This window comes from Engystomops pustulosus, chromosome 2 (assembly GCF_040894005.1).
Source record: "Engystomops pustulosus chromosome 2, aEngPut4.maternal, whole genome shotgun sequence".
NCBI classification, from domain to species: domain Eukaryota; kingdom Metazoa; phylum Chordata; class Amphibia; order Anura; family Leptodactylidae; genus Engystomops; species Engystomops pustulosus.
Window position 1 is genome coordinate 154,211,173 of NC_092412.1, and position 14,926 is coordinate 154,226,098.

At 41.3% G+C, this 14,926-nt stretch overlaps 2 protein-coding genes and 1 non-coding gene across 7 annotated transcripts in view; 1 reads left to right on the forward strand and 2 right to left on the reverse strand.

Annotated features, from left to right (window-relative positions):
• TAF12 (TATA-box binding protein associated factor 12) overlaps positions 1–5,920 on the forward strand; it is a 23,399-nt gene extending 17,479 nt beyond the window's left edge. Inside the window, exons 1-7 of one of the 5 annotated variants that reach the window (XM_072136989.1) lie at positions 627–688; positions 1,868–1,949; positions 2,808–3,080; positions 3,447–3,524; positions 4,030–4,144; positions 4,611–4,699; positions 5,648–5,920. In XM_072136989.1, coding sequence (XP_071993090.1) covers positions 642–688; positions 1,868–1,949; positions 2,808–3,080; positions 3,447–3,524; positions 4,030–4,144; positions 4,611–4,699; positions 5,648–5,683 — 720 coding nt within the window. In that variant the 5' untranslated portion in view covers positions 627–641 and the 3' untranslated portion in view covers positions 5,684–5,920. Of the gene's footprint in view, positions 1–547; positions 689–715; positions 860–1,867; positions 1,950–2,807; positions 3,081–3,446; positions 3,525–4,029; positions 4,145–4,610; positions 4,700–5,647 lie in introns of those variants that run through there. The other 4 variants (XM_072136990.1, XM_072136992.1, XM_072136993.1 and 1 more) reach the window with 4 other exon arrangements.
• LOC140120096 (U11 spliceosomal RNA) lies at positions 79–214 on the reverse strand. Its single transcript, XR_011853527.1, has one exon. It is a non-coding gene; the product is annotated as a U11 spliceosomal RNA (small nuclear RNA).
• A 64-nt stretch (positions 5,921–5,984) lies between the features above and the next one.
• On the reverse strand, positions 5,985–10,403 carry RAB42 (RAB42, member RAS oncogene family). Its single transcript, XM_072136994.1, has 2 exons — positions 9,924–10,403; positions 5,985–6,387 (listed from the first exon to the last, which is right to left on the reverse strand). Exons 1-2 carry the CDS (start codon positions 10,136–10,138, stop codon positions 5,985–5,987), a joined length of 618 nt encoding a protein of 205 aa, XP_071993095.1. The 5' UTR covers positions 10,139–10,403.
• Positions 10,404–14,926: the final 4,523 nt, after the last annotated feature.

Consider the following 14,926-nt stretch of genomic DNA (forward strand, 5'->3'; position numbering starts at 1 on the left):
AGGTAAAATTTCTGTAGGAATACAGAATGGGTCTATCAATTTCATTTTTGTCTTATATCTATCTTTTACCAGATTAGTGAGGACGCCCGGAGTAACGATCGCAGGCAGTCCAGTTTACAAAAATTATGCTTTCGAAATCTCTTGATGTCGATTCCGCACCGCCGTCCCCTGTATAGGGAACAGCGATGTGTCATACAAGGCACAAGCCCTTTTTAACCGGAAAGTAGAGCCGCTATCAGAGCAGCATCTGCGTCATCATGATGAAGTTTAGGGCGACCAGAACATGCGCATAATCCATGTTTAGTATGGAGTCATACTCTAGTATAACGCTGATACATACATAGTGCTACAGCACATGCTGATAAATCTTTCACGTTAAACGTGTTTTATTTCATTTCAACCGTGTTATTGTTGTACAAAAGTATTATTCAAATATATGCAAAAAAAAGCATTGTGGGAAACCTCCGGCCACGCCCCAGAAGGCGGGTTTGCGATTGCATATGTAATTGGCTGATAGTAATAAGATGCAGATAATTTACATACAAAGCTCGTCAGCTTTGCTCGCATGCAACAAACAGAACTAGTTATAAATAAAGTTATTGAATGAACAAAAAAAGTGGGTTATTTAGTAAGAAGCACGCATGTGCCGGGCGGGTGACGTGCTTCCGGTCGGTGGAAAGCGGATTAGGTGAGAGCGGGCTGTGCGGGGCTTGTGAGGACGGACTCTGTAGCCTCGGGTGCGGGGCGCTGAGGGTGGAAGTGCTGGGGCACTGTGCGCTGTTATACTGCTGCCAGCCACCTCTGTGAAAGGGATAAAGTTGTTTTTACCGTAGACGATGGCGCTTGTGTTGAGTGATAAGTAAGTGATGCAGTTGAGGTAGTGGAGGCTTGTAGTAATGGAAGCACCTTGTATGTTCTCCAGCACAGAACTTTCCTTCCTTGTCTGCGCCTGTGGTTACTTTATATGGCTAGGCCATTAGTATCTGTATGTATCCATCTTTTTACATATATGGATACTTATATACTTGTATGGTATTTATATGGTGTGAACATGGCCCTACCAAGGCCGCTTGCAGACATGAATTGCCATGAAAAGGTCCATTTGCATCAGTGTGTCATTTTTCACAATGGATCATCATGAAGTATAATGGGATCCATGAAAACTGCTTAGGACATGAGCTTGTTTAATGGATCGGGTGCACAGTCTGTTAAAATTAAGCCCATGGGCTACAAACTATTGCATTTAGTAGTTCTGTCATTGGAAGGTGTGTGCTCACTCTAATGCAGAACCTGCTGCATCGCTAACATCAGTTTGCTTTGTCCTTCGTTTGTTATTTTCATGTGTTTACAGTCGATATGATCACAGTTATACTGTATACACGTTTATTTCAGTACATTGGTCAGTTATGGCATTTTGATTACGGTGTAAACTGTATGATGTAATCAACACAACAAACCTGTGGTGCATAGAGATGAGAGAAGGGTTGTGCTGGGGTTAGAGCATCACAATGATCCCAATCTTCACACTCTTGACACCAAATTCTGGGAAAGGTTTGTTTTAAACATAGAACCCTCCCATTCATGGAGATGTCTTTCAGATGCTACAATCACTTATCAGCTAAGTTCAGTTTCCTGGCTCATTTCTGTTTCATGTTATTGTTGCCGTTGGAAACACAGAAGACTGCACAAGAAAAAACCCTGTTTAATTCCTTCATTTGTTATATAGTTCCCCCTAGGTAACTTGACACTTAGCCACCAATTTTATTAACATTATAGTGAGAAGGGCACCTGTGGTAGTTTCCCAATGTGTTCACGCACACATAACACACACTCCCATGTACACAACTTATGTCGTTGTTGTCCACAGAAAGCTGGTGACCATGACGTGTGTGCTCAGCGGTCCCACCGCCGTGTGCGATGTCATTACAGAGCTAGATGCTCAGCTGGCTGTAAGTAAGAAGTGTGTAAGCATGAGCCCCCTGTATAGTGATACCTGGTATCTCTATGCTCTGCAGCCTTATTAACTACCATAGTGCCGTTTGTTTACTAAACAAGAACAGCCTTCATTGAGTATCCACCATAATATCCTTTCATATCAGAGTCGCATACATATGAGCAGTGTCTGGTACAAAGCACACCGTGAACGGCACCAAAAGAAAAATTCCTCTCCCTGTGCAGTGCGGACCTGAGATGCCGTTACCTGGACCAACCAGTACACAGAGAACGGAACTGCATTTCCTGCTTAAATGACAGATTAGCTTTAGTGAGAGAGCTGTACGTACGGCTCGGAGTTCTGTGTAGATTTCTGTGATGTGTGTGGGACTGTAGTGTTGGACCCCAACAATCTGATATGTATGATCTATCCTGTAACTAGGTCATTAATATCAGAAATGTGCCACTACCTCTTTGACGTCTGATGTTTGCAGCAGAATATGGGTCTTTTTGCTCATTTATACAATTATATTCAGAAATTGCCAAGGCTGCCCTCAAATATAAGAATTTTCCTGTGGCTATAGTTTTTTTTTCCCTACTTTCCCATAGATTAAGATTATGCATCACCGATATGTAAACCTCTTGCCCAAGTCTTTCGAGACATATAAGATGTGAGTCTCTTGGGCCCTGTCATCATGCTCAGTGTACACGGTCATCGTGTATGTATTTAGATGCATATGACTAGAAACTATGCTAGTCACTAACTATGCTATGCTTGTACTGATCAGTCAGAAACATAACTCTTCTCTTTGTACACAGTTTGAAGATTGTTCTTTTGTTCTCTATAATCTTTACCCCTTTAAATCATATCATAGCTTCTTGGGCCCGGGCCCCATACCCCAAAGCAACGTGCAGACATATCCCGTCTGGGTGAGCTTAGAGGGAAGGCACTCCAGATTATGAACCAGTTTGGAGCATCCACGCTCATCAACCTGTCCAGCTTTTCCTCTCCCACCGCCATGTCTGCCTCTGCCACTGTGAAGCAGGAGCCAACCATGGCCAACAGTACGCCAGGTAACAAGGTATCTGGAACAGCAGCAGCAGCAGCAGGAGGAGGAGGAGGTCGTGCAAGTCCAGATGCTAACCAGGTGGGTCTGGAATTCCCTTACGTTTACAGAAATCAGCTTTACTTTACATATTTTCTATTCTTCCTGTGATACAATGAAAACTTGTGGCTGCTGGTATGGTGCTGTGGGTATTCCTGAATTTATCTTAAGGTAAGGAAATAACACATACAGTGTATTGTGTCTGGTTTTATTATATAGTTGGAGCCAGTATACAAGACAGACACTTCTAGTAATAGCTAATACTATGGATTCTACATGATCTCCTATCTGTGGGAGTCAAGTGATCATTGTAATGTTTACTGCTTGTTCACAAAATTACCCGTTTTCATAAATGTATACTAACCAGATTCTCTTATGTTTCTGATTTTTTTTTTTTTTTTTTTTAAGGTTCTAACCAAAAAGAAGCTCCATGATTTGGTGAGAGAAGTGGATCCAAATGAACAGTTAGATGAAGATGTGGAAGAGGTAAGGCAAGGTCATCAACCAAGCGGGAGATTTATCAGTGCTTCTACATCAGATTATGGCATAGAAAACTTCAACCGCAAATTTTTGAGCACTGCAAGTATTTGCAATTATTATTGTGATTACGCCACCTCTGTGGCCACACCTTCATGCACACACGGCAGGCACAAGGCAGGATTGCACACTTTTTAAAAACCTGCATCTATCGGTTTTTACATGAAACAATGCGAGGTTGGTCCTGGTGCAGTTTTGCCCAGAGGTGCGGGCTCCTGACTGATACATTAAGAGGCTTATGCAGGGACATGTAGTGGAGTGGCCTTTATCATACGCCGGTGCATGATGATCTCCATCCTATGCTTTCACATAGTGCAGTTAAATGTGTGGCCCAATTTGAAAGCTGTTCTAAAAAAAAAAACTTGTATTGATTTAACTGCAACCAACTGCTCAGTCTGAATGCACCATTATACAAAGAGTATTTGTAATGTTTCATTAATCTCTCTTGCTACAGATGCTCCTTCAGATCGCAGATGACTTCATTGAGAGCGTGGTTTCTGCAGCTTGCCAGTTGGCCCGACACCGCAAATCCAACACACTTGAAGTTAAAGATGTTCAGCTGCATCTAGGTACAGCTCCATATGATGACATGTACAAACCTTTATACTTTGACTGATTAATCCTTGTAAAGGTAAAACTGATGTAAAGATGTGGATAAAGGATAAAAAATGGTAAAAGATGTACTGAACACAGAATTTATTAACATAGGGACAGTAGTGTGTTGCTCATCCCACTTTTTCCATAACTAATCCACGGATCCATGTTTATGAGGGAATTGGGACATAGCACTATTTATTTTGGGTGTAACTTATCCCACAATTTGTATACATTATGACATGAATCTATATTGCTAAAATATTTTCTTTTCTAATGCATGGATAGCAATAAGATTTTTACTCCTAACGCACACAAGCATAAATATTGTAAAGAAGGTTTTATAAAATTATGGACTACTCCTAATTTGGTCAAATACAATACATGGTTTTAAACAGAATGTACAATGTTTGACTCTTAACAATGTCCTTTTCATCCCAGAGAGACAATGGAATATGTGGATTCCTGGTTTTGGATCAGAAGAGATCAGGCCCTATAAAAAGGCTTGTACAACTGAGGCTCACAAACAGGTAACTATTGGGATTCCATTAGCATTTCAATGATTCTAAATTGCCTTTAAGGCAACTACTATTTCTTTTAAGCTTGAAAAGGGTCACATTTAAAACCTCTTCTGACATGTCTAAAGAGCCAATCTGTGCCTCTTTCTTTTTTATGTTAGGTTAAGTTCACACATTTAGTGGTGTCAGTTAGTTCTGTTCCTTTATGGAATAGATTAATAGCTTTTCAGTTAATTTTCCATTCTTATTCATTGACTCATTACCATTAATTTACCCATTATTCATCTTTTGGGTTATAACTGCAAAAAAGCCTGCAGCCTTCATTATTTTTCCCTTTTTTATAAATTACAAAAAAAAAAGTAGTGGTAGGCACCAGTAATGGTGGTGTGAACTTGGATTCCAGAATAGCCCTTTAATACATCTGTGCAGGTTCATAAGATAAGCAGTAGAAGGCAAGGCAACCGGCTGATAGAGAAGTAGGAGGATAAAAGACATTGATAGGAAGAAGATTAGTTTGATACAACTAGGAAGTTTACATGGGTAGATGAGGCAAAAGCCCCAGCACATAGAATGGACAACTGTGCAATGTGCTTTAATAAATGCATGACTCCTTACAGGTCACACTGTAATTGGTTAATAAACAAGTTAGGTTATAAAGAAACCCCTTCAGAGTCACATACATAGTAACCATTTACTCCTATGGTTCTCGTGGTATTCAAGTCAACAACTTCACATTTCTGATACTTCCATGTGATTAGAAAAAAATGGCTGCCTCATCCCAGAACAGAGGCTACTGTACTATCTTTAGGTTGTGCTTATTACTTTATTCACTGACTGAGTTGCCATTCTAGACGCATGAACAAAAGTATTGCGGTTTCATATCCAATCAAGTGAAATTGTTGCCGAATTCATTTAACCTGATCAGTATGTAATTTGATTCTTGTTTTTTGTCTTCCACAGAGGATGGCTTTAATAAAGAAAACACAGAAGAAGTAACTACACGGCTGCAACACTCGCACTCAGAGTTTGACTCCATTGTCTTGCAGAAACTGGTGCAGACAACACCTCTTCAGAGAAGAGCCCAATTTTGGAGACAAATCTACGCATCTAGTAATGTGGACTTGGCTTTATTCCTGCATTACAAAAAACCCTCTGGCAGGGAATATGTTAACTACCATTACCTTTTGTATATATAAAGACAGGGCCTTGTTTGATTAAAGATTATTAATGTTATTCTGACAGGTCTTGGCTTATTGTGACCGTGGATGATAAGGTCTTTGGTATTCCTCTGCAGTTTTCAGCATGTGCATCCAGTTCTGTTCTGTGGTGCCTCTTCCCCGTCTGATCCTCTGCCACAGTTGTGCTCCTCCAGTTCTTGCTTCTCCTGTCTCACAGCTGTCAGCAGTTCTCTGCACAGGAGGGAGAGAGCCGCAGAAACATTGCTGCCAGTCCGCGCCGAGGTCTCTAGGTACGGTGCTTTGATGGAGTCGGCTAAACTCTGCGCCTCTTCCCGTGATACGCTTCTCTTCCCACTTATATCACTTTTAGTGCCAAGTAGGAGAAAAAGAAGAGGTTGAGGCTGAGCTCGCTCTGTTACCTCCTGGTGCCAATTTTGAATGCTCTCAAAGGTTTTGTGTTCCGTCAGGTCATACAGAAGAATGACGCAAGCAGCATTTCTGTAATAGGAGCGAGTCACTGCCCTAGAAACCAGAACAAAAAAAGGTTAAGTCCACATTGTCCATCCAGTAGCCTAGCCGGTCAGATAGGACACTAATGGGAAGCCATTAAAAGTTCATTGATAGCTATGGACATTTTAACTGATCAGTCAGACTTCTGTTATAATTTTTGTGACAGAAATCAATCGTGAAAGACCAAGCACTGATGTGAACTTGCATTGACAGCCAAGAAAACAAAACAAATTATACCAAAACTGGATGCGTCCTTAACCTCTTAACGATCAGGCCCTTTTTTGCCTTTTTCACTCCTCACTTTCAAAAATCACTAAATTTTTAAAAAATCCAAATGCAGAGAAATTTGTGAAAATTTACACCATTTTCTCGTGCATTTACTTCATATGGAGAACTCTCTACATGCACCTGCAGCTGACATGTGACTTGTAGATGCATCGCATAACGGTAAGGGGTTTCTGGAATTGGGTAGAACTAATGCTTACCTCAGTCCCCGCTGCTGGCCTCTTTTGGTTAACTGAGACTCCGCAGCAACATTGGGAGTCATTTATTAACACACTTGCACCAGAATCCTGATGGATTTGTGCAATAAAAAAACTGTCTAAAAGGAGGCATGGCCTCGTTGAAAGGGGCATGGTCATCGGAAATTCACTTTGTGCCAAAAATTGTGTTGGGAAGTAAGAGTTTTCTTTACAGAGACTGCCGTGTAGGCATGTGGAGACTTAAAGATATTCACATTCCACTACTAAGGGGTTCCGGGAAAATATGCAAATAAGTTTTCCAGGATGGGATAAGGCAAACCACACCAATGGCTAAAGTCGCCACACGCCTACACGCAACCTTAATTGGCAGTCTCTATAAGGAGAACACTTACTTCCTGACCCTCTTCAAAAGTCTGTGCTGTCTACATTTGGGAGTCTGTTCCTTCTGGAATATACTGGTTTGGTTTTAATCCGGCACATCATGTCAATGGGCTTCCTGAAAGTCTTGTCTTACAAGGTAACTAAAAGAGGCATGGTTTTCCTTATCCTGGAAAACTTATTTGCATATTTCTCTCCATATTTTGTAGCACAGTTTAGACCAAATGAAACTAGGTCTAAATTCGGAAGCAACAGTCTTGTACTGCACCAGAATTCGTCGTCGCATTGATAAATCTGGTGCAGCAAAAGACTAAGGTTCCACCAGTTTTAAACTAGGAAACCAGAGACACATGGGGGCAAACTGCAGTAAATGCAGTTTGCCTGTGTATAGTTAGTGCAGGGTGCAACAGATTCAGGACTTCTGGGGCTCTTGCACCGACTTTTTTTGGTGTCTGACTTTGCATGATAAATCTGGCGCACGGTTTGACTGAGCAGCGGAACGCCACGCTTCGCGTGAACAGTGATTTTTATTTTTTTTCCATCTAAATGTTATGTTTACACAATCTGCTAGTATTCTGTTGACATTGGACATTGTTTTTACAAAAAAAGCAATGTTACAAATTGCAATTCAACTAAGATGCAAACGCAATGGAAATGTGAGCGCATTGTTAACGCTAACACATTGTAAACACTCATGCAATGTAAACGCGTATGCAACGAGAACACAAAGCAAATGTCACATAAATGTAAAAACAACACAATGTAAATACGACAAAAAAAACACGTAACTGCAAATGGCACATAAATGTAAACACTATGCAAATGAGACAAACGCAAACACCGTGTATGCAAACGCAGTGTAAGTGTAAACACAAACACTGTGCTAGAATACACATGATATACATACAAATGATATGCATACAAATACTGCGTAAAGATGAATGCAATAATTATGATGAATACACAATGCAAATGCCACATAAGCATAAAAGCATATGTGACACAAACACCACAAAAATGCCACAAAAGCATAAATTTGATGCAAACGCAAATTCCACATAAGCCTATGTGTAAAAGCAACGCAAATGGCACATAAGTGTAAGTGGGACGTAAATGTTGAGTAAGCGCTAAGCAAACATAAACACTGGGTAAGCATTACGCAAATGCCATTTAACCATGAGTGTAAACACAATATAACCGCAAATGTGAAGCAAACCGTGTTTAAGTGTAATCACCATGCAAACGCCACGAAAAACAAAAATGCAACATAGATTTGATGCAAACGCCACGTAAACGCAAAGTAAATGCAAACACCATGTAAATGTAAGTATACACATGACTCTAGTGCCACATAGATGTAAACACAACTTAAATGCAACATAATCGAACATGCCAGTGAAACCCTCAATAGTGCCTTGTCAGCGTAAATGCCACGTACCCACAAATGTAAATCCGATGTTAGTGCAAACTTTTACATCACACATTGTTTACATCGCTTTTGTTGTAACATTGTGTTGAGTTTACATTGCATCTGCGTTCACATCACATTTACATCATGTTATGAAATTTGCATTTACACTGTGTTTGTGGTAACATCGCATTTGCTTTCACAGTTCGTTTGCAATGTAAACAATAGGTACATGCAATGTGAGTGCAATTGTGGCATATTGTGATTATGTAAACATGGTGTAAACGCAATGTCAATATAATATTAGCAGAATGTGTGTGAACATCAAAACTCACTACTGTTCATAGTAGCTTCTCTGACATTGCTTGCTAATGATTGGACAGTATGAGAGAAGATTTGCATAAAACACACCTCCAGCCTCAGCTCCTCCTCGCCAATTACAATGGTCAGATACTGGGACTGATATTTCCGCAACCATGAAGGCTAGAAAGAAAATTCAAAGTGCTGCTGAATCTCCATAGAAGCCACTACTGAAATGTACTGCTCATCTCCACATGTGTGAGGTGGTGAAAGGTCCAATTTGTTGACTATGCATGTAGAAAGGGCACACTCTCCACTACACTGGTTAGTGCAGCATTGTTCTCCCTTCTCCTCTTGGCTGAGAATTACTGTGCCCTCTACTGTACAAACACAAAATTCCTAGTGTGTCATGAGAACACCAAACCACATGGTGGCCGTATTTGTATTACAAACATAGATTATGCTAAAATATGTGTTAGACAACAATCTACTCTTTAACATGCTGCCTGCGGATAGGACACAATGTATAATCTACTCAGCAACTTCTGCTCTGTAACATGCTGCCTCCAGATTAGGGCTATTTCACACGACCTTGTTCAGTCCATAGATTTGGATTTCAGTTTGGTGGTGATGTACAGGGGAGATACATCATATTTCCCTTCATGGCACTGTGGTTGGTTCATGCATGGTCCTTGATTCACAGACCACGGTCAGCTGCATTTTCACTGCTTTAGAATAATATCTGATTTACTATAGGAAGTATAATACATTCCCAAGAAAAGGAAAACAATTGTTTTTGTAGCCTAAACAACAACCCATAACTCTTCTTATAAGACATTTATTGTGTGTATTAAACATTTTTCTCCAGTTGTGTTGATTGCAAAATTTCCCTTTATTTCTAACAATAAACAGTAATAATAATAATAATAATAATAATACATAGTATTATTCCATTATGCACAGCTTTATATTAACCTCACCGGTAGCGCTCCTGGCCAGCTGTGTCCCAGAACTGCAGCCTAACTTTAACTCCAGCCTCAGGCTCTTCTATTCGTGAGCAGAAGTCTACACCTACAGTGGGCCCCGTGGTGTCTGTAAAATCTTCCTCTGTGTATCTTCTCAGGAGAGAAGTCTTGCCCACACCAGAGTCTCCCAACAAAAGCACCCGAAACTGAAAGTCCCATGCACATGCCATCCTGGCCACGAATGCTGGTTTCTTCAAGAAACTGCGTTGTCAAGAAGCTTCATGTTGTGCAGTCCTCGTCTTCTTCCCCTCCCTCCTTTTTGTCTTGCTTTCTGTAGTTGCTCACTGAGTTTCAAGTTTCCACTTGCTTATAAAATTCCTTTGTCTGTTTTAGCCAAGTCCAGACCAGGGGCCAGGTAAAACATGTTTTATCCACGGTCCTTTTCACTCACACTTGTAAAAACTTTAGTATATACCGTAAAAAGATTTTGTATATATTATATTTAGAGTTAGGTCATTTATCTTGCTATTTACTTGGAAACCAGAACAAGTCCCTTGCTAATATTGTAATACTGAAGATCAGCTACTGTAGTTAGTTCGGATACTTTACTACTTTCCCGCAATAACCATGGAATCAGCATTACTGTATCATACCAGAGATGGTTGTAAATAGACGCAGGTCCTTCAAGTCCAAAATGTTATTTTTCCCATAACGTGATTTTTTTTTCTCAAGCAAAGCTTCCAAGCCTCAATCAGGACCCAATAAGAAGCAAATATGGTCACAGATTAGTGCCACACAGTAGTCAATAGTCACAGTGTAATATTGACTACAGATGTAGTCAGCAACTTCATGCATAAGACTACTTCTTTTACATCCAAGGCAAATAATAAAACTTTTAAAATACATTGTTATATGAATTGTGAAGCCGGCTGTGTCGTGCACCCTGTAGAATGTACTATATGCCTACTCCAATATGTGGGTTATACTTTAGACAATTAAAAGATTGCCTGTCAGAACATTACAGGGGCGAAACCCAAAACCATACAAAGCACACGCACTTTTAAAGGTGTCTTCAAACACTTTTGTGACCAACATCAAGGTAACATGTCCGCAATGAGAGTGACTGCAATAGATTACGTTCCTGTGAACAAGGTAGGTGGTAATAGGGTTAAAGCCCTGCACATGAAAAAAAAACAAAATTGATTATGTTACTAGCAATTTATTATATGTTTATTAATTTCTTGCTATTGTATCAACTGCTATTATCTAGTATGAACCTGTATGAACTGCTTATCTGAATAGTTTATCGGTCTCTCTCATGTGATTTGTTTGGGCCAGGAGGGTTTGATTTCTTCCTTCCTTCTTATCTCGGAGTAGAAATGAATAAGGACCCACAATAGATGGTCCGAAACGTGTCACCGGCTTTTTCACATAAAGCCATGAACCATTTTTACTGATTTTGTCGGATTTTCTACCAGGCGTGGTGGTGGTCCAGGTTTCAGACCTCTGACACTTTTTATTATTACTACAAATACAAAATATGTGCTGCTCTTTCTTGATCACAAGTGTTTAGGTAAAAACATATCTGCATTCCGGAGTAGCTCTTATTGCGTGTGATTTCCCATGGTTTTGCCAATTTTGCCTTTAAACATTATGAATCTGTTTTAACTGTAAGACCTATAGCAAATGACAGTAAAACCACATACATTTTCAAATTTGCCTTCACTAATACAGGCGGTCCCCTACTTAAGAACACTCGACTTACATACGACCCCTAGTTACAAACGGACCTCTGGATATTGGTAATTTATTGTACTTTAGTCCTAGGCTACAATAAACAGCTGTAACAGTTATCACTGGTGTCTGTAATGAAGCTTTAGTGTTAATCCTGATTCTTATGACAACCCAACATTTTAAAAATCCAATTGTCACAGAGACCAAAAAAGTTCTGGCTGGGATTACAATGATAAAATATACAGTTCCGACTTACATACAAACTCAACTTAAGAACAAACCTACAGACCCTATCCTGTATGTAACCCGGGGACTGCCTGTACATGTAAACTAAGTACTTTGAACAGACATTATTTTAATGGGCTGGGCTTGAAAACAATAAACTAGTTATACTCACCTCCTCTGGTGCTCCTGTTTTCCCACTGTGCTGTCCCTACTACTGCTGCATCAGTGGTCAAGATGGCACCGCCAGCCCTTGCTGTAAACAAACAGGCAAGAAGTGATGGACAGCACCATCTATCTGAAAGATCTGAGGAGGCAGTGCTTACTGCAGCTACTCCTGTCTCTCTGTGCAGTGCAGTGAAGCAGCAGCATATGGAGGGCTGTAATATTCCCCCACCCCTCCACAGTACTGCTGTTGGGTCCAAGAGGAGGGGAGAGCTCAGAGCAGTGGATGAAAAGCAAGAACCTGTGTCATCCTGCTGCTAAACTGTATGCAAACTGCCCATTAGCCTCATCTTCTGAAGATATTTCTGTAGTAGCTCCTACCTTTGTTCCAGAAAAAGGGGGCACTCATGGGGCGCTCATACCACTTACACAGACTTTGAACTGGGGCCCTTCAGCTTCTAGTTACACCACTGACCACTTATATGGTTACTTATAGTTAAAACATGAATGGCATAACAAAAATAAAAATGTATTCCTAATTTTGTCATGCCATTCATACTTTGTGAATAAATTCATGTTTTAACTATACTTGGAGTATAATCGCATTTTTGATGTTGTAACTCCATATTTGTGGTATGAGGGCCCCATTAGTGCCACCTATTTTCTGTTAAGGTGGCCATTAAAGAGGACCTTTCACCACCTCACTTATATGGAGACTAGCATGCCATTCTGTAGGGGCTGCTACATAGATTCACTGGCACTTTGAATTTTCCTTCTAGCCCCCACGGTTGCAGAGTTATTAGTCTCGAGATGTGACCATTATAATCTGTTTGGTCAGAGAGGAGGAGCTGGGGCTGGGGGCATCTGTTATGCTAATCTTCTCTTATATTGTCAGTGATGAGCTGTAATTTCTCTATGTGCATCTAAAGGCTATGTTGACACATTATAACAGGGGTCAGGAACCTTTTTGGCTGAGAGAGCCATAAACGCCACATATTTTAAAATGTAATTCTGTGAGAGCCATACAATATGCACATGCCCCCCAGTAGATAGGCACATGTCCCTGAGTAGACAGGTAGCCAAATTACATGGCCCCTCAGTAGATAGGTAGCTACAGCACTTCCCCTATAATAGATAGGTAACCCCAGTACATGGCACCCAGTAAATAGGTAGCCACAGTACATGGCCCCCATTAAATGGCCCTCAGTAAATGGTTAGCCAGCACATGCCTGTAGATAGGTAGGTCAAGTAGGTACCCCCAGTATATACGTAGGCACATCACATTAGCCACAGCACATACACCCAAATAGACAGCTAGCCACAGCACATGCCCCCCAGTATATTGGTAATCACAGCACATGCCCCCCCTTCCCCCCAGTAGATAGGGAGCACCATTACGTGCCTGGTAGTAAATAGGTAGACACAGCACATGACCCCCCCCCCCCAGTAGATAGGTAGTCACAGCACAAGCTCCCCAACAGATAGGTTGCAACAGCACATGCCCAAGGTAGATTGGTAGCCACAGAAAATATCTCCCAGTAGACAGGTCACATGCCCCCAGGTCCCAGTACATAGCTAGTCAGAGCACATGCCTCCCAGTAGATAGGTAGTGCCAGCACATACTTGCCCCCAGTAGATCAGGTCAACAATTGTTACTTATCAGCGCCAGCATGCTGAGGGATAGAGACGATGAATGCAAGTCGTCCAAAAGCCCCGAGTCAGGGTCCCGGGATAGTTATGAAGGACAAATAAACTGCGGAGAGCTGTTACTAGCGACCGGGCTGCCTATGGCGAGTGTTGAGCCAAGTGTCTGCTTCTTGCGGATTATCAAAGAAAATGGTTCGCTCCTCATGGATTATGCGAAGGAGCGCTGGAAAGGCCATGGAGTAAGATATCTGCATTTCAGGTAAGCATTTCATGATCCCCAGAAACGAAGCTCTGAAGTTTTGCAGGGCTGCAGAGAAATCTGGATACAGTGAAAAGGTGGCATTCTGGAACCTCCTAAAGGCCTGCAGTATGGTGTCTCGGTCTCTGCTGCACATTAACCGCACAATAAACGGTCTTGCCAGAGCGCCTGGCGGTGGTGGTTTGGCCGGAATCCAATGACCCTTTCTGCATAAGTGGGTGTAACGGCTGCTTTCTCCAAGGCACGTAATTGTGCTGGCATCAGGTAAAATAGGTTCTCCATGACGTGCTCCCTTAAATTTGGGAAGTGTTGTCACCATAGGTCCACATCCACGCGTATCTCATCAATTTTAGCTGTCAATGAGGTAGTGGAGGACTGGATAGCAGATAGCAGCTGAGCAGATACCTCTTTCAGCAAGGGTACTGGATACTGCACGGTATTTTTCAAAGGCGATGCTCCTGTGGGGCCAGTGGGAGAAGGACCTGCCCCATCTTGGGAGCCATTCCATACAAATTCCTGTAGCTTCACCAACGCTCCGGAGGCTTTATTTTTGCTCATCCCGGACCTCTGAGTGCAAGTACTCCTTCTAAGCTTGGGACCCGGAATGGTGGCGGCTGTGGTCAGGCAGTATAATCAGGTAAAGGCTGTGTGTGAGCGGGGCTCCTCTAACATGCAGCCGCTCGAGTTGGCTGCTAACCACGCCCTAATGTGGATTACTTTTTATTACATTTTTTTATGTGATGTAAAATGATGTAAAAGTATTTCGGACATTTGGACGCTATTTTCCATTATGGGGTTCACCGCTGGGAATAACCGTTTTTTATATTTTAATAAACTAGCCCTTTTCAGATGTGGCGATACCTGACATTAATTGTTAATTACGTTTTATGTTAGTTCTAGGGAAAGGGGGGGGGGGTGGCGACTTGAATTTTTAGTTTTTTTTATTGTTCATTATTTTTAAACTTTGTTTTAACTATTTTTTAGGCCCAGT

What these genes read in the sequence shown, in the direction of transcription:
- RAB42 (XM_072136994.1), bottom strand. Translation starts at nt 10,138, where the DNA reads ATGGCATGTGCATGGGACTTTCAGTTTCGGGTGCTTTTGTTGGGAGAC. An exon ending in GCTGGCCAGGAGCGCTACCG is followed by an intron (nt 6,388 to 9,923) that starts GTGAGGTTAATA and finishes TCTGGTTTCTAG; the next exon opens with GGCAGTGACTCGCTCCTATT.